At 37.6% G+C, this 19,245-nt stretch overlaps 2 protein-coding genes across 5 annotated transcripts in view; both read left to right on the top strand.

Moving 5' to 3' along the window:
- Nucleotides 1–2,930: 2,930 nt before the first annotated feature.
- On the top strand, nucleotides 2,931–11,407 carry tnni4a (troponin I4a). Its single transcript, XM_089126827.1, has 6 exons — nucleotides 2,931–4,071; nucleotides 8,250–8,297; nucleotides 9,732–9,863; nucleotides 10,007–10,096; nucleotides 10,563–10,733; nucleotides 10,936–11,407. The coding sequence occupies exons 1-6, from the start codon at nucleotides 3,997–3,999 to the stop codon at nucleotides 11,020–11,022; spliced, it is 603 nt and encodes a 200-aa protein (XP_088982953.1). The 5' UTR covers nucleotides 2,931–3,996; the 3' UTR covers nucleotides 11,023–11,407.
- Nucleotides 11,408–15,053: 3,646 nt separating this feature from the next.
- Nucleotides 15,054–19,245, top strand: part of cald1a (caldesmon 1a) — a 57,656-nt gene continuing 53,464 nt past the window's right edge. For all 4 annotated transcript variants that reach the window (XR_005620687.2, XM_039660696.2, XM_039660695.2 and 1 more), the window contains exon 1: nucleotides 15,054–15,187. The gene's annotated coding sequence lies outside the window, so the exon portion shown is untranslated. The remainder of the gene's footprint in view (nucleotides 15,188–19,245) is intronic.

The raw sequence follows: 19,245 nt of genomic DNA, 5'->3' as shown, positions 1-19,245 counted from the left end.
TCTTTCTTCAGTCGAAAAGAAATGAAGGTTTTTGATGAAAACGTTTCCGGATTTTCTCCATATAATGGACTTCAATGGGAACCAAACGGTTCAAGATCCAAATGAGAGTTTCAGTGCAGCTTCAAAGGGCTTTAAACGACATCGTCACCAGACGATGAATAAGGGTCTTATCTAGGATCCTTCGAGTCATGACTCGGAAAAAGATTTGTTCATTTTGATGAACGAGTTTGAACCGGAGAGTCACGAACGCTGATAACAGAACAGAGCAAGGCGAGCATTTGTGCTTATAAAACTTTTATTCATTTTTTAAATGGCTGATCGTTTCGCTTGATAAGACCCTTATTCATCGTCTGGTGTCGTTTAAAGCCCATTGAAGCTGCACTGAAACTCTCATTTGGACCTTGAACCGTTTGGTCCCCATTGAAGTCCATTATATGGAGAAAAATGCTGGAATGTTTTCATCAAAAACCTTAATTTCTTTTCGACTGAAGAAAGAAAGACGTGGACATCTTGGATGACATGGGGGTGAGTAAATTATCAGCAAAAGTTTTTTCAAAAGTGAACTACTCCTTTCAAAACTGCTCTTGACTGAATAACTTTTGAAGCTTGTAAAATGACATGTATTTAAGAAATTCAATGTTATTTGATTATTCTATTTCAGTACATGAACACCTACAAACCTCGAGCCTCATATATTTGTGCTATTTCTTGCACTTTGCTTTAACTTATAGGCCTACTGTGTGTATAATTTTGCGGTAATAAGCTTATTTATTAGATTGCAAAATTGCAAAACTTCCTACAAATAAACGGAAACTTCATTTCTTTCTGCTTTTGAAGTAATTGCAACCCACAGCTTGTATATTAATAAAGAGATCTGCACAAACAAATGGGACTAATTCACACACGCAATCTCTCTCTCTCATTAATGCATTCAAATAAATAAATGTACCAGTACTGTGCTGCTATTAAACTGTTTTGCTACGATTTACAGTCTTGCAGTGATTTGTAATGGCACACGCATGAGAAGTGGAGTTGTCAAGACCCCCACTAACATCTTCCATTATACCGACGAGCATGAAAACACTCCCCGTCCACGTCTAAACCAGCTCACTTCCAAGTGATTAGCGACTTCATTACCCATGAGCCACTCCGTCACTCTCTGTAGGCCTGTTTTCAGCAAGTGGTTTCGGCGTCGCCGGCAGTGATGGACAGGGAGTGACGTCAGACTCTTGTTAATGGGGTGGGCATTTGAGAGCAATTTCCCCTATCTGCGTAGGGTCACTGGGGAATCGCATAATGGGAAATCGTTATGCAAATCCAATGTAATTAAAACAGGAACCACATGCCTCAGAACCTAGAGTCTGTGTGAATGTGTGTGTGTGTTTCGTGGGTGTTAATTTACATCATTAAGCAGGCAAATTAGCAGCAGCCAGAATGAGCAACTGATTATTTTAGGTTCATGTCTGATAATGTGTTTGTGGGGGTAAAAAAAAAGGGCCATAACAATTCCAGGACATTCAAGCTGAACATTATTTGTGAAATTTGCTTGGCAGAGAAAGAGCCCTTATTTTGGAGTCACTTAAAAGGGAATTATTTCATGCATTGACGATAGTTTGGATGGGTTATTATGCTGTTGGTTAAGAAGCTGCACACAAAATTATCATAATGAGGGGGGCAATCCCACAGTGGGCCTGTATTGACATTATTACACAAACCAAGAGTAAGAAATCACTTTAATTCTTCGTAATAACATTTCCTAGAGCATTATATAATTTCTGCTGCAGATTCGTTCACTGCTGAGGTTTTCTCGGATCGTACATGAATATAGAAACTCTGTGGCTTCCAAGAAAATGCATATAAGAGCTGATAAATTAAACCGATCTCAGCTTTGTAAAATTCCCATAGGAACAAAAAAAACCATCATTGACAGCAATGAGATGGAGATGAAATGAAGACCTCTGATTTTTCTGCTTTTCTAAGAAAGATTGCAGTTATTTCTTTGTTTCAGAGTGTACTCGTTTGTCTGGAATCGAAAGCCAAAGACTTTAATATCAACTCTATAATTTCTAAAGATCTGAGGTATGCTATCTAGAATTCATTTACAACTCTATATTCTGACTGTATGTCAACAGTCGTCTCATTTGTTGGGAATTTTAGCTCTTTTAAATTTTTTTTTTTGGATATTTATTGATATTACTGTTGAAAATGCTGTGTTTGGTAAGAGATGACACTTTACTTTAAGGAGTGTGCATAAGACTGACATGACACTCATAACCATGACATGACATATGTTATGAATATGAAGGAGGTCTTATGCATGTTTATGACAACTGTCATTAAGTGTCATACGCTCAATTATGACATTTTTAATGCAAATGTGACATTGTGTGAGATGTCTTTGTTATGACAACTGGATATTAAGACAACACAACTTGTCAGAAATATGTCATAAGTTTGATAATTAATCTGCTATGTCATGTTTAAGAAACCACTTAGCTTTATTGGTTAACATTACATTAAACTGTCAGGTGGTTGGTTTTGACATTGGCCATCATGAAGCCATTATAACAATTTCAATTAGTACCACTGTAGCTGAGGTCAAGAAACATATTCATGACACAGTTATAATGGCTTCATGACAGTCAATGTCAAAACCAATCAAAGTTTAATGTAATGTTAACCCATAAAGCTATAGTGGTTTCTTAAGTTTGATAATTAATCTGCTATGTCATGTTTATGACAGGTTGTGTTGTCTTAGTAATGTCAAGTCGTCATGACAAAGACACTGACATGTTATGATGTATTGGTTTATGTCAAGATGTCATAAAGACATCTCAAACAATGTCATATTTGCATTAAAAATGTCATAATTGAGCTAACGACACTTAATGACAGTTGTCATAAACATGCATAAAACCTCCTTCATATTTATGACATGTCAGTCTTATGAACACCCCTTCAAGTAAAGTGTTCCCATCTAGGGTACGCCTATAACTTTCAAACTAATGTTTAAACTGTTCTATCTTGATCATTTGTTTTTTCCTAATTTGTTAACACAGTTCTTGCATTGCTTAAACCTCAATCTTTCCGTTACAAGCTTAGCTCTTTAACCTGCATTATCCTCAAGAGTTTAAAGGCCAGGGTCGTGTTATCAGAGATGACATTGAAGAGTGTGATAGCAATGAGTGAAAACCAGCCCTAAAAATAAACGTCATCAGAGGCGCGTGCTGCAGTGCACATGTATTCAATACACCGGAGACAAGAGCGCATGAGCGATGCGTCATGGGACGGTTGTGTTCACTCCATCTTTCAGTGCCTGTCGACAGCTGCCGCTTTCATACTCCAGATTCCACCAAAGGTGTGTGTCCTTCCACGTCCCGGATTCGGAGGCTCTTAAGGTGAAACCGACTCGGCACATAGTCCGTCGCTGAACCATAAAGCCCTTTTTGAATGCATTATGGGGTCATGCATTTAGCGATCTCATGCTTTTAGACCAAAAGTTGCCCTCTTTACTTGCTACAGGAGATAAATGTTCTCGCCATGCCTCTTTCCCCCTGTTTTTATGACTTAAAGGCTACGATCCATTTTCATGTTCTTCCCAGCAGTCTCGAGGTGATATTCACCTGTAATTAATGCCACGCTCGACTGAATAGGACTCCCATTGGTGAGCATTGGTGAATTATAGCGTCAGACGGCACCATAAAATGCTCAATTTAACAATTATGTGCATTTATATCTGCAGCACCTGACCATAGGACACTCAGAGCCTTTGTTGTCTTTACAGTGGCCGTGGGAATCTTAATCACCTGAATATGTGAATTATAATAAATGGGAACTTGTCTTTTATAAAAACCTATGACATTTTCTGTGCATGCATGTGATAATGAGCGTTAATTGTGTGTTTGAGTAATTCCAGAACAATGGTGTGCCAAAAGGTGGCATTCATGGGAGGCGCTGTGGTGAGTTATTTTGGTTGGCCATTCACATGTGAGAGGCATGAATCAATCATTGAAAACCACACTACGCCGTCTCCCTTGTACATCACTCCTCTGTTCACACTCCTCTTCAAAGGTAAGAGCCTTGTTTCAATGCTTTTTTATCATGTCTAACAGTCTGCCATCGAAATCAAAGGTCCACTTCAGAGGTCTTTTAAGTTAGAGAGCAAAGAGTGGTTGGAGAGTCTTTTGATTTGAGCAAATGGTAGCGTTCACTTTCTTTGCTTGAGTTTTTTTTTTTTTTTTGCATGTTTTTCAGCATGATTAATGACACATCCAGTCTAATAGGGATATCGTGATGTGAAAGACAGGGTGTCTGAAACATCACTGAAATGACATTCTGGATAGACTTAGTTGGATCGTTTGATATACACAGAGATGTATAAAGTACTAGAAATCCGAACTTGAGTAAAAGTACAAGTGCTCAATCAAAAAAGTGACTTGAGCAGAAGTTGAACTGCTCTTTAAGTGAGAAGTACTAAAGTATTCAACATTTTTTGTACTTAAGTATTGCAAGTAGTTTATTTTAAAATTCACTACTTAAGTACTAAAAATAAAAGTACAAGTATTGTGTCATGTAATTATTAAAGAAAGCAGTCAAAAGTTTGAACTAGCAATCAAATAAGGCGATTTGGCGGGATACAAATTTGCTTTGGCGGCCATTGCAGGACAACCCCTGCATTAGTTGTCAATGTGTGTGTCAATCAATACCATTACCCTATAAAACTGGCGTGCGATTTAGGCAGCATGAAAGCCAACTTGCAACGAATGATTTGTACAATTTTTATAATTGTAACGAGTAACTAGCAGAACATTAAAAAAAATATCGAAGTAAAAGTATTAAATTCATCGAAAATATCTACTGAAGTAAAAGTAGAAGTATGAGGGAAAAAACAATGCTCTAGTAGAGTACAGATACAGCATTTTAGTACTTAAGTAGTTCGTTACTATACATCTCTGGATATACAGTTGACAGTCAGTATATTGGATACAGGCTTATGTATCATGTTCAAACTTTAGACCATCATAAACTAATTAACAATGGGGTCTTTATAAAAATTCATACTTTGACATACTTCTAAAATGTGTAAAGGAGTCAAAACAGTGGCAGAAATCCCTCCGTCACACACATAAACAAAGATCAAGGAGATGCGGTTCTGACGCTTGTACTGGGCAAAGTCACGACTATGAGGAAAAAACAGATATGCTTGAGCAATTCTGTCCTTTTTAGGGTTGAATATTGTGACATCATGTCCTGTTTTGGTTCGTTTTTGTTCGTTCATGTCTTTGGTCCGTGTTTCGAGTTCATTTGAAAGTGGACTGAGCTTATGCGCACCAGGGTTCGGATGGCAGCATTCCTCAAGAATGTCAAACATGAAGGTCATTGACTCGATTTCCTCTTACCAAAGTCATCCCAGTTATGTCAAGGACATTAACATTAGCAGGACCAAAGCCAAAACAGAGTAGATGCCAACAGGCTGTTGAGCGTTTGTCATGTACAACCAATATGTGACATTATTCCCTACAGGTTATATCAGTTTTCTCTACAAACTGTTGCTGGATCCCTCTTTGTTGTTGGATCCCATGTGAGTGTGTGACGTTTACACCTGGCCACTTCATGCGTTTTCTCAGATCTGATTTATCAAAACGATGCCATTTACACCTCATAGACAAATCATTTCCAGAGGGGGCGTCACCGACGGACGTCGCGGGTAGCTCTAAAACCAATCAGAGCGATGAAGGAGATGACGTATGCAGAGCGAGTGTTGTTCTTTGCTCGGTTTTTAACAAAAAGGAAACGTTCAAATCTCTTAAAACGAGCGATGTTCGACGGCGGCGTCCATCTTTGTAATATAGACGAATCCGGCGAAACTACCGGAAGTAAGCGGGCGCCATTACTGAGCTGTTGCTGGGTAGAGTTGCGCCATTGCCTCCTATTGTTTTAGTTGGAACTTACGTCCACTGGAATAAACAGCCCGCGATTTACGACTGTCACTAACGTTACAACGTTACCCCTTGTATAATGTCGAGTGGGTAAACAGTTTCCGTTATAAATTGTTTCAATGGTGGCAGTAAAATTTAAATTTTGAAGAGAAAACATTGTGAATACCCCGGGTCGAGTGCCCCTGTCTGGAGCCGTACGGTTTACAGATTTCCTGGGCGAGTACAAGACGTGGACATTCGCGTATAATAACAATTATTTAATGACATGAGTAAAAAAAATATAATAAATATGTGATATAGTGATCAGCAAAATCTCCTCTCTTGCTGTTTTTTCTATTTAATTAACATGCTATGGTCATTAAATGGCTTTCCTGAGCTAAATGTAACGTTATGTGACATAATTGTTTTCCTGCTGTTATATTGACCTCTTTCCATGGTTTAAAAACACTAATTGGTCGATATTATGTATACTTTCTAGCTGTAACGTTACCTTACCCTTGCCTGTTGCAATGTGAAAATGAGATAAATAATGGACACAAATGAAAAACATGAATTTGTTTATTTGATTTCATTCATTTATTTATTTATTGTTGCCAAATGGACAGATCTTTTTATAGTTCCCTCGTTAGCAAACGTTAGCCTAGCTAGCTTGCCAAGCTATTTTCTTAAATAACGTTAATCTGTAAGATCGTTTGTACCTTCATCTGTGACTGGAGGCCACTGCAGTCACAGATCAAACCAACAAGTCATTCAGCCTGGCTGTAGCTGTCATCGAGGGTGAGTTCGCGTTATCACCGAGGTTTGTTTACATACCGGTGCATATGCCTGTGTAACAGCTCAGTAATGGCGTCGCCACAAGATGGCAGCCTACACAGAACGCTCGTCGGATTCGTCTATAGGCTACAAAATCTGCTTCAAAATCCCAGCGCTGTCATCATCGTGTAAAGCCCGTCCCAACGTTTCTGATCGGTGCCGCGATTTCGACGGATTGGAAATGGGCTTGAATGAGCTCTGTGCCAGACTAACTTTCAGAGCAAATCTAAATTAGCCGGAAGTTGTCTGGGTTTTCCCAGGCTTTCTCGAATGCGTTTCGGAAGTGGCCAGGTGTAAACAGCCCTGCGTCATTAATATCTCCTATCACTGTGTTGAATTCACACTCAAGAGTGTTTTGTCCGCGCTTCCTATCCACACGCCTCTAAATTTCATCCCTCAAGACCATTTTCCCAGAGGAACCCCATTAACCGTGGTTCAGAGCCATATCCGCTGCGTTCAATGAGACAGTCGAGGTCGCTGCTTTCTCCAAGGGGCCAAAATGTCAGGACCCCGATCTCTTCGAAGCACAAGCTGTAATGAATGTATCTTTGAAGATGCTGAGAAAATCGCTGATGTGCACAGAGAGATGGTTTGTTATATTGGGGGAATAAAGGTCACGGTTCTTCCGTGTTTATGTCACAGTGATATTAAAGCGAAAGCCAATGTCCGGTAACCGTCTGCATATTGGAATTGCTTTGGTGGATCTGGAGCTTTTGATGTCAAAGGACAGCGGGTTTGATTTAATGCATTTAAACACGCTTTTTTTTTTACTCTGGCGTCACTCATAATCCGTGACAGTTGTTTGGCATTTGACTAGTGATGCCTGACGTGTTTAGATATGAATGGTGAGGTGCTGGATAGTGACCACAATTATTTTGGCTCTCTTTCAGGTCACATAGTGTATTTCAGACATGTCTGAGGGGTAAGTGTTATCTTTATTAGGCTATTGACCCTGTCAATGTCATACTCATCCAAAATTGCTTATTTACACCAGGTAATGAACTGTAAGTGTATAATAAGTATATAACATTATATAATATTTGTGTTTTTGTTTTGTTTTTTACATGCAATTATATCTCCACAGACCGGTAAGTGAATTACCATCACATTTGTTATAGTTTTGTTCCCGATTGTTTCTCTTTGAATAGTTTTAATGATGATTAACTGGTTAAAGCAGCAGTGCACGGGGGGTGGTGTCTCGATATATTAAAGTCCAGTGAATGTTGGAATCAATGATCCTAATCCAACTCTAAATGGTTTAGTCGCTCAGTGATGTAAGGACGCTGAACAGCATGTTAAAAACTAATCTGTACTGTAGGTTTGCTCTGGTCTGCTTAAAGCTATACGGTACCACTGAGCCGTCAGTTCAGACAGTAATCGGGTCAGACAGTTAATTCATGCACCACAGTGTGTGTAGATTACAGACACACACACAGGATTGTCTTAACAGGACTGCAGACTATAAAGAGCTCGGCTTAACTCTTCTTGTTCTTGCAGAAAAAGGCCAAATCCAAATACTCAGCAACACGCAGACTTCTGCTAAAGGTGGGTCAGATAACATTTCAAGTATGATGACACACACACACAGAGAGAGAGACGTTGAGTTTCCATGTTTTATGGGGACATTCCATAGAGATGATTTTTTAAACTATATGCGTCTAAAAGCAGCAATGTAAAGCGTACAATTTTGTAAATTTTAATTAATTTGAATTCTTCAGTAAATCTCTTTAAATCCTTGTTTGTACAGTCATTTTTTGGATTATGATATTTCATACACATAATGTTTGTGTAATTAATTATATGTGTATATTATTATGTGTGAGGGTATACAGTATATGTGTGTGTGTGTGTGTGTGTACAGTGTGTATGTTTATATGTTTGTGTGTGAGTGTGTGTTTTATTTGTTTTATTATATGTATATAATTGTATATATGGAAGTGAATGGCACCAGATTTTTTGAAAATGTAAAAAACAATGTAAGGCTTTTATAAAAGCACTTTCATTCTTCTACAAAACTGTTTAAATCATAATTATACATATAATAATAAACATTACAATTATAATGCAATCAGTTTAAAATATTGCATTGTTATAGAATTCAGTGTTGTAGTACTCGAGACTCGGACTCGTCTCGGACTCGGTCTCGAGACCATATTTTAATGGTCTTGGTCTTGTCATGGACTCGTGTCCATTTGGACTCGGAATTGACTCGTACTCGAACATTTTTTTTTTTTAGGACTCGGAATTATTCATGAGTCCACTCGAGTTTAATTCAAAATATTTTTCATGATTATTAATGTATGTTAATAAAATATTTTTTTTAAATTGATTGACACGCCCAGTGATTGGTGATTTTAGTGCGCAACTGCGCATGACAAATTGTAATAAAATTACTTTTAACACCACCTACTATGTGGCCTTTTTACCCTAAACTGATCATATTTTTAAAACTCTAAGTAAATTCAGTAAAAAAAAAAAAAAAAAAAAAAAAGGATTTCTCTAAGTAAATAAAAGTAAATTAGGTAATCAACCCTCACTGGTCTCGGTCTCGACTCGGACTCGACCGTCTCTGGTCTCGGACTCGACTCTCTCTGGTCTCGGTGTCGACTCGGACTCAAATGAGGTGGTCTCGACTACAACACTGATAGAATTGAGATAGAAACTGATAGAGTTAACACAGTTAAATATTGTTGAACCAGTATTTAAATGTTTATATGGATTGGCCCAATTAAATTGTATTATTAATGCTGTACTATAACCCGGATTTTTGCATTTTTAAATACTGTGTGTGTGTGTGTGTGTGTGTGTGTGTGTGTGCGTGCGTGCATGCGGTCATGTTCGTCCTGCACTAGATGGGCATTTTTTGTGGTATCTGGTTTTATGTGTGTTTTTGTGCCATCATATACACCAAGAGCATGTGTGAAATGAACAGCACCAATGAGGACTTATGTATTTTGTACTCACCTCTCTCATCTTCAGAGTAAACTGCTGAGAAAGGCAGAAAGTTTGCTTGTGAAAGAAAAAGAGCAGAAAGATTTGGAGAGAGAAAACACCCTGAGGGAGAAAGCGCCGCCCCTCAAACTCTCCGGCCTGTCCATCCAAGAACTACAGGTGCAAAACTTAACTGTGTCAGATATTTACATTGAGAGCTTTTACTGCGGCCAGATGACTGTGTCCCAAATATCTCTCAACAATGGTGTTCATGGTGTTTACATTAGCCATTTGAGTTTATGAATCATCATCTGTCTTTGCAGGAGCTTTGTAGAGATTTGCACCAGAAGATTGACGTCGTGGATGAAGTGCGATATGACCTTAACATAAAAGTTGCCAGAAATGATGCAGAGGTATGTGAATGGAGAACGTGCATACTGTAAGTTTGGGATCGGTATGATTTATGGCTGTATTAATATGATCAAAAATGCAGTAAAAAACAGTAATATTGAATGGTTTAAAAAACATTTTTTTAAATGTAATTTATTCCAGTGATGCAAATCTTTGCTCCAGTCTTCAGACTCGCATGATCCATTATGTAACATTTACTACAGTTGGCCGAGTGGATCATCAAGTAGTCCGAGCTGGTGCGAGTGAGTTGAGGCGGGGACCAATTTCCATATTCATTGCGTTTACTAAATGAAGCAAGGGTGTAGAGTTACATTCAAGCTATATTAAAGCATGAACAGGAAAACACTTTTAAATATGTCGTTTTGATTAGCAAGAAGGGATAAAATTATTGATTCTTTTGTAAAATATTTAAGTAATTTTGCTACAACCACTTATTGACAAAAACCTGATGTATTTGTTTGTTGCCAGATTCTCTCATTAACCCAGAAGATCTATGAACTGAAGGGGAAAATGAAGCGGCCGAACCTAAAAAGGGTGAAGAAGTCGGCAGACGCCATGCTGGGAGCGCTGACGGACTCCAGAGCCATGAAATCTGACTTCAAAGCAAACCTCAAAACAGTTAAAAAAGAAGAAGAAAAGGTAACACTCCAGCTTCATCATTTGCTCAGATGTGCTGTGTCTAAAGAGGCGGGTTATTTTAGAAATCAAGTCATTTCTTTAAAAGCCTCGAGGTGATGAAATGTTGGCATTTCAACCGCCCCGTCTGTCTGTCTGACGCGTGTTGCCACGGTTCCGCCGTGCCTGTGCTCTCATCTCTGTCTTTCTGTCTGTCTCACATCAGAAGGAGGAGGTCACGGACTGGAGGAAAAACGTGGAGGCCATGTCAGGCATGGAGGGCAGAAAGAAGCTTTTCAACGCCGGACAGTAGATCAAAAGAGGTCGCAAAGGATAAAGGGGCGTCTTGCTGCAAAGCTCATGTTGTTTGTTTGAATTTTAATCACGTTGAACATTATTTTATGGTAAATTATTCATTTATTTTGTCAGCCAGCTGTGGCTTGCACGCGATATTAAATTGTGATTTGCTGCGATTAAAACGTGTGAGCACAGCCCGTAGAGAGGGATTCGATAATAGAACAACCTCATATTCATATCATATCATATCAACTGTGTAAATATTTGATTTGTATTTAGTGTTGATTGAAACCAATACGGCTACTGTTTACCCTCGGATGAAGAGCATGATTATTTTATGACCTGTTTGTAGTTTACAAACAGAAAATTGTTTAATTTTTAATAAAAGCCTATTGAGTGAATTAGGAAGTTGGAGTCTTTCATTAAAAGATCAAACATTTGATTAAAACACGCTTTAATGTCAATGCCACAGGTTCTGCATGTTAAATCACCAGCTAGAAGCAGTTTTAGATGTTGACCTGCAGATGGCGCTCGGCATTGATATTACAGTAAACTGAACTGACATTCTGTCAACACCAGGGGGAGACAAAAGCACACAAACCTCACAGCAGGCCTCAAGTGAAACCGTGTAATCGTCACAACTAGAATATCAGTGAAAAAGACAAAGGAGAACAATTGGTTTACATCTGGATTTGGACATTTTGGTTTAGTATTGTTTAGAAAAGGAAGTACAGGGAGGTCAAGGGAAGAAAGTTGGGAGGCACTATATCCTCTATTACCAGACAGATGGCAAACTGGCAGATATAACATCAGTCATCAAGACCTGAGTCATCACAAGCAAAAAGCTTTGGGTCAAATCACCAGAAGAACATAAATCTGTCAATTCAGCTCAACTAAACCAGTGAATCAAAATGTTTTTGTAGGCTAGATATGATATAACCGTGGCTATACTTTCCCTAAAACTAATTAGGCATAACACTTTACAACAAGGTGCCATTTCAAGTAGAGTAGGCAACTTCGGAGTGACTAACAAACGCAAGTTAGCTTTGAAAGCATAAGATCCCACCCTCCCTTCAGGGCGTCTCAAAGCCACACCTCCTCTAAAACACATGAATACGTACAGCAAAGTTTGCAAAGCACCACGAGATCGAGACAGCATTAAATTACCTCACGTCAAAGCACATAACGTTACAATAATAATGAACTTAACAACTTAGAGTACCACCTGACTGCTACGGATTAATTTCGGCTTTGACTGTGCTGGACATTAAAAAGCATAATTCCTGATCTGAGGACATGAACGGCTCCAGGTAGGTTGGGATATCTTAATTAAGGTATTATAATTACGACATGGCGTGAAATTGGACCAAATGCAATGATTGGATAAACATTTGGTCCTGAGACTTCCATGTATATTTTATAGGCCTACATTTTTTAAATATTTAGACCACTTCTATTATTGATTAATATCAGGATGTGAAGAGAGTTTCAACCAGTATCAAAAGTGTTGCCTTACTTAAATGGCTGTGGTTACACGAGGTAAAAACTATATAAATACTGTTCATTTTCTCAGACAAACCGCTCGTTTTGTGTCTTAGGCCATCAATGTGTTCTCACATTTACGAGTCATTAAATCACGTTTAATTTGGACTTCTCTGTGCATGCTCTTTGAGGTGGTGACCATAGACCTGCATTATATGACTGATAGACAAGAATGGTTTGACCTACATCTTGGATGGCCTTGAGGTAAGCTAAAACATATCAAAAATGTATTTCAAAGTGAACTATCCCTTTAATCAACGCAATTTACTGCAATGCTTTTCTCCCCTTAGTTGGCCAAAACAAAAGTGGATGTTACTTACTTGTTCATTTTCCTGTGAAAATAATATTTATATTTGTCATACTTCCAAAAAGTATGCCAGTATCCACACCGGCACTGTGACATACACACTCTCCTTAAAATACTGGATTCATCCGCGCTGTGCCGCGTCGAGGCGCAGCAAAACGTACACGTAAAGTTGATAATTCAGCTAATAACTAAAAATTGCAGATTTCAAACAGGGATGGCGACGAAGAGGAAAAACTGCAGACTGCAGCTTTAAAGGGATACTCCACTTTTTTGGAAATATGCTCATTTTACAACTCCCCCAGAGTTACCAATTTTAGCATAGCTTAGCATACATAATTGAAGTGGACAAGACCATTAGCATTTCTCAAAAAAAAAAAAAATACCAAAGAGTTTAGATATTTTTATTTAAAACCTGACATATTATAAAGTAAAAAAACGTAATTATGTACTCATGCAGATATAATGGCCTCAGATATACAATGACCTTTTAAATTCATTCAAATTTGTACTTAAGATACGTATTTAAAAAGTATGTGGATAATACACAGCAAGCACTGCAAGTTTTCTATTTGTCCAAACATAAAAAAAGAAAAAAAAATGCCGTCCAAATGCTTTTTCAAGTGGATCAAAGTTATTTTGAAACCTTTGTGCATAATCTTAAAGTATGCAGTATCTTTTTTACTATCCTATTAATGCAGGTTTCTCATTTTTATGATTAGCAGATGGATTCGGTTTAGATTGGATACAGATGCCGTCTCTTTGGCAATATCAGACACACGTTGTTCTTCCTCCCTTAAAAATGACTTCCAAAGGTTCATTGTATCCTGCCGCACTTATTAATGCCAGGAAGGTTTAGGATCAATGAGAGAAGTTGAGATCGAGGAGAATTATCAGATTGTTCTGTAACGTCTTCAGTTCACTGAATGTACTCAAGTGGATAACAGAGATGCTTCATATGCGTCTTGTACCTTAAAATCAACAGGTGACACCTTGTACTGTTCATTAATTACAGACGAAATTGCAATTAGCCCATTTGAATCTATGAGTGCTTGGTTGCAGTTTAAATCCTCGGCACCCATCATAAGGCCATTGGAGATTGGTGCCCTGAGATTCACCTGCAATTTTCTGAGATGGTGAACTCTCAGTGCTTCAGATGGCCTGCAAAAGAAGTTAATGTACTCCCATAGAGAGAGATATTCCTTCTCTTAAGAGCAGAGCAAGTTAAGGCAAGCGGCTAATATTTTCAGGAACTCATATTTAATAGTAGAGGTTATCTGAGGCTATTCCCAGATGTTATAAACCAAAGCACATTATAAAAGTAAACATCTGAGATCCTCAGGCAAATAGTGCAGGCAAAGCCCTCAGATCAAAAGACCAAAAAGTCTGGCGACTTCTCCTGTTTAACCAAATTACAGGCAAAACTATCGACATTTGACTGCTCTCGGTTTCCAATTCGTGGGAAAATACTAGGAGATATTTTACTCGCACTTAAAGGTTGAGCACTTCTGTTTCACCAGAGTCACATCACATGTAGAACAGATTGATTTATTTTCCAGAGATCAAGAATTCAATTTTCAATTGAATATACATACATATATATATATATATATATATATATATATATATATATATATATATATATATATATATATATATATATATAAAGTTTAAGTTGTACAAAAGTGACAAATAAATGTATAACTCCAATGTATATCTTCTTGATGCTATAACCGATTGTTTGTTTACAATTGAAATGGACTATTTTTCTTCGCGGAAGTGTTAAGATAAGATTCAGGTAAATCATTTTAACTCTAATCAATATGCCATGATGACCACGTATTTATTTATTTATTTGGTGAGTCGCCATATTCATTTAATAAGCGGGATAATGAACTAACCAAAATAAACCTGTTCAGGGCGACGCCACTTTGTTTGGTCGAAGGTCGCAGTCAAATTGCTGTTTTCCAATTAAAGCTGCAGTCATAAATAATGAAGCAGGTTTGAGAAAGAACTTTATTTGGGCCTATATAATTTTGAATTAACATAAAATAATGATTTGATAAGAATACTACAATGCAATCGTGTTTGTTTACTCTCATAATGAAATGTATTATGTTAGCAGAGATGAGTTTGGGACAGCTAGTGTACATGACTGGTGAAGGCGGAGGTCTGAATAAAGGAGCGAATAAAGGGAGGAGCTTCAGAAACTCAGAGAGAGTCCTGTTACTGAACGCTGGAGATTTGGGAGTGAAGGAGCAGCTCAAGTCATTTTCTCTTAGCAGGTTTCTTCGCACATCTAAAGGAAGCACACTTCTTTCGCCTCATTGCGCAGGTGAGTTTTACCATCACTGCCAGATGTTTGGATGCGAGTTTACAAACTATAGGCGCTTATTTTCACAAACTCTTCCTGCTTTTTTGATAAAACATTAACCATTTAGCGTCACTCAATGAAGTCTTTTGTTGAAAAACTTGGCTTATACTGCATGCATTTATATAGTATGTTGGATATAATATATTATTTTGTATTTTAAGAAAGTTCTAGAAGTTTTAAGTGATGTGATGCAGTTGCTTTGGAATACGAATGTACAAATATTTGTCCAATGGTAACTTATGTGCGTTATTATAGAATGTTATTTGAGTGTTGGGGGTGCTACAATTTTTTATTAAAGTCTCTTATATAGCCTACATTCGGTATTTCTTGTCCCCTTTGGCTCCAAACACCCACCCTTTTGCCAAACCCTTTAGAAAATAGGGCCTTGGTTGATTGACATCTGCCTAAACTATCTAAATAAGGCTGGGAAATGGAAATGCCATTTTGATACTCTGTTGACCTGATGAAATAGGTTTTAATGTTTATTAATATACACTTTAATCAGTAGTATTTTTTGCCCATGTCATTACATTGTAACTTTAGAGCATAAGAAACAAATTTGAAAAACATTTTAGAAAATATATATATTTTTTTCATATGTTATGTTATACCAACTGATAGTGGACAGCACTCACGATTTTTTTTTTTTAATTCACCTATACATTTAAATTTCAGGATTTTTTTAACCAACTTTGAGTAAAGATGATTCTCAACTTTGTTATGAAAGATATCATAGAATTAAATAAAATACAATTTTACTGCAATTTGCGTGTAAACATAGCCATAAATGCCATTCCCATTCAATACAATATATCTATCGTATCGTGTGTTCTTGGGGCAACATGAAATGAAAAAAATGAAGTGTAATGTGAGTAATAATTTTTCAACATTTTCATAATAACATCTAATATGTCATAGGAATATTGACACTTTCTTTACCTATTCACTTGTGTCACCCAAAATGCCTGATAAACGTGATTTAAGGCCTGTGGTGTCCACTACAGTGGATGTGTATGAGATCAATGCCCTGTTTTGTAACAGAAAGTAGTATTTTGATTAGAATTTTGATTTTGTGACAAACCAATGTGAAAATGAGCCTGATTGCAAAATATTATCATATTTCCATAAGAGTGATAAATTTGATCACTAAAATAATGTCAGCCATTTTTAAAGACCACGGAGAAGTTGTTGTCATGGAGAAACCTGTGATGTGAAATGTGTCAGGGAAATTCACTTAAATATAATGTTCACCACAGTTAGACAAAAGTCTGTTATAATAATAATGCAATGGGATTGAATTGAACTCTTTTGGGCTTTTTTTTTGTTGTATATATTTTGGGGGGATTTTGTGTAAGTAGAGGACCATTCCTAGGCTCCTTTTGCATCCTGTCTACATACAGTAAGGAGGGCACCACTGTCCCGAGATTAGGTTTAAGGATGCTGTAACGCATAAAGATTCACAGTGGTATTGTACAAAGTGGATTTGGAGTTTTCTACACTCTCTTCTCAAAAAATATTTGTGGCGTGGAATCACCGGTCATGAACATTCTTATATTGTTTAATTCATGTCTGTTGTGGGATTTGGGATGGAGCTGAGGGGCTGGGGGGTTTAGAGTGGATGCTTTGGGAAATTTCTCTGCTGGGAACCATTGAGTGCTTGCCGAACTAAAGCGATGCATTTATGAAGCATCTTGATTGTGGCTGTTTGCGTTTTGGCAGGGCAACCATAAATCCCAACCTACAAAGAATGCAAGCTCTGTACTTATTGCAAACTATTAAATTAATTTTATGGCCCCATTTACTAACACAACCGCACAGGCCAGGCTTCGATGTCTACTGTATGGCAGCTGCATATTTGGCTATAATGTGCATGCAGCTTAGTACAGAATCTGTCAGATTGTTACTCGTGACCTCGTTTTATTGCCTTGACCTTTAGTTGTACGAGTTAGAGCCTGAGGAAAGAGCTGAACGCAGAACGACCGAGTGATGTGCTGTCAGAGTAGCAGCACGGACAGTGAAGCGGGCCAGTAATTGGCCATGAAATGGAATCTGATAACACTGTGGTGTTTGGAAAATATATGGGGAATGCCCTTGCCTTAAAAGGAACAGATTGAATATGGTGACATATGATTGGAATAGCCTCTGGAATGCAAAACAGCACTGTTTCTCCACATTTTGCACTTTTGGCTCCCTCTTTGTTGGGTTATGGTAACAGGCTGCCTGTGGGGGTTTTAGACGGGTCCGTCTTAAAACAGACATGTCCAGAGTCGCTCGTGTTGAAAAAAGCTCTTCTAAGTCGCAATGACCTGGGAGAACCAACTTTTCTCCCTTGTCATAAGCACTTTCTACTGCCAAAAAGATGACTCTGTAATCCAAAGACACAGATGGAATTTTTATGTAAAAAAAAACCCTGCACATTTTTGAGTGCCATGCCCACATCTCAACAACATCAAATCAACAATTGACCTGTGGCTAAGCCACGCCCCCTCCACTCACTCGGACACCTGAAACTCAAGCATCACTAACACACTTCATATTGAGGCTTGAGAAGGCATGTCACAACAGGGGGAAGGAGTTAAAAGGTCCAACATATGAGGAATACTTTTAGCTGTGTTGCTATGCGTCATAAAGACCGTAAGCAATTAAGTAGGCAACACTCTGCCTCTGTCAATTTTAGTAAATCCATCCAACATATTGGTATCGGGAGCATTTTTTCAGCCAACTATTTGAGGCTGTTCATTCTGTCCATGAAATTAAACTTTATAAACTATAATATTTGTCTTTTTGACAGAGTGCATGATGATGGTGAAGCGTTTATTGCACGTTGAAGCATGTTGCAATGCAATACCCCATTTGTTTATGACCTGTTGAATCTTTATCTTACTTGACTGTTGTCTCAGCACATTGTAAAAAGTTATCAAGGGATACAGTAGGGGACAAAAATGGGATTCTGGGATCTTACATTTGCCTGTATAACACTGAGGTTTGAGATGAAGTGCCGGTTAGGTTTCAGGATGAAGTGTTAGAGCTATTTAATTCTCGCTGGTCATTTTTTTAATTCATTATGCTTTTTTACATTAGGTGATAACTCCTAATGAGCACAATGACTATTGAAATGAAATTAAATGAGTAATTTTATATCACAGAAAACAGTATCTATCAAAATATAGGTATTAGTCATTTCCCTGGAAAGATCTTTAATACCAATTTAAATGGCACTCCTTTTTTCTTTACTTGTGTACATATTTATTGATTTGTAACATAATGACTTATGAATTATTCGCAACAAATTATTAAGTTAAGCATTACTTCAGAAACAGCTGCTTTACATTTACTGTAACACTATATACTAAAGACTAATAATAACAGTAATGCAGTATATGGCTGGATTAGCTGCATTTGAACTGTTGTAAAATTAGCACATTAATATGGCAGGTAGTGATGTTCAATGGAGCTGGCACCCGTCTGTAACAGCATGTAGATTATAGTTTTCTGTAGTGTCGGATTGCACATATATAAAGTATAGCTGACACATTTCTGCTGTCACATGGTAAACAGTCTCATACTACCCTATTTGGGCATTTGAACCCTCTAGATTAATGTCTTTCTGCTTCTTATCTGGTTTAGTCTACATTCATGGACTTGTTTTATCAAGAACACTGCATTTGCCAAAGCTCTATTTGGATCCTTCAAATACATCAGAACATGTAATTATATTGACTTGAGCTGCAATTTAATTTGCAAGTTTTGATTATAGAGGTTCTCCTTAAATGTGCAAAACAATTTTCCAGATATGAAACTCCCATCGCTGTATACGTTTGATTATCCACAAAAAGATTTAGGCACATAACCACGCAACATGCATTCTCTTTCTGTTTTTATTACACATTCAGTAAAGCATCCTCAAAGTCATTGTGTAAAGCAGAGCTAAAATAATGTTTGTTTTAGATGACTCTTGTAAAATGTTCAATTAACTTTTTGTTAGTGTGATTGACGTGCGGCAGAAACCTCAGGAGATG

Source organism: Pimephales promelas, chromosome 24 (genome assembly GCF_988280905.1).
Source record: "Pimephales promelas chromosome 24, fPimPro1.hap1.1, whole genome shotgun sequence".
Lineage (NCBI taxonomy): Eukaryota > Metazoa > Chordata > Actinopteri > Cypriniformes > Leuciscidae > Pimephales > Pimephales promelas.
Note: the sequence above shows the minus strand (reverse complement) of the source record. Positions and strands in the feature narration are given on the sequence as shown.

Excerpts from the sequence above, each read along its gene's own strand:
- tnni4a (XM_089126827.1), top strand. The coding sequence starts at position 3,997 with ATGAATCAATCATTGAAAACCACACTACGCCGTCTCCCTTGTACATCA. Across the intron at positions 4,072-8,249 it reads GTTCACACTCCTCTTCAAAG|AAAAAGGCCAAATCCAAATA; the intron begins GTAAGAGCCTTG and ends TTGTTCTTGCAG. Across the intron at positions 8,298-9,731 it reads CACGCAGACTTCTGCTAAAG|AGTAAACTGCTGAGAAAGGC; the intron begins GTGGGTCAGATA and ends TCTCATCTTCAG.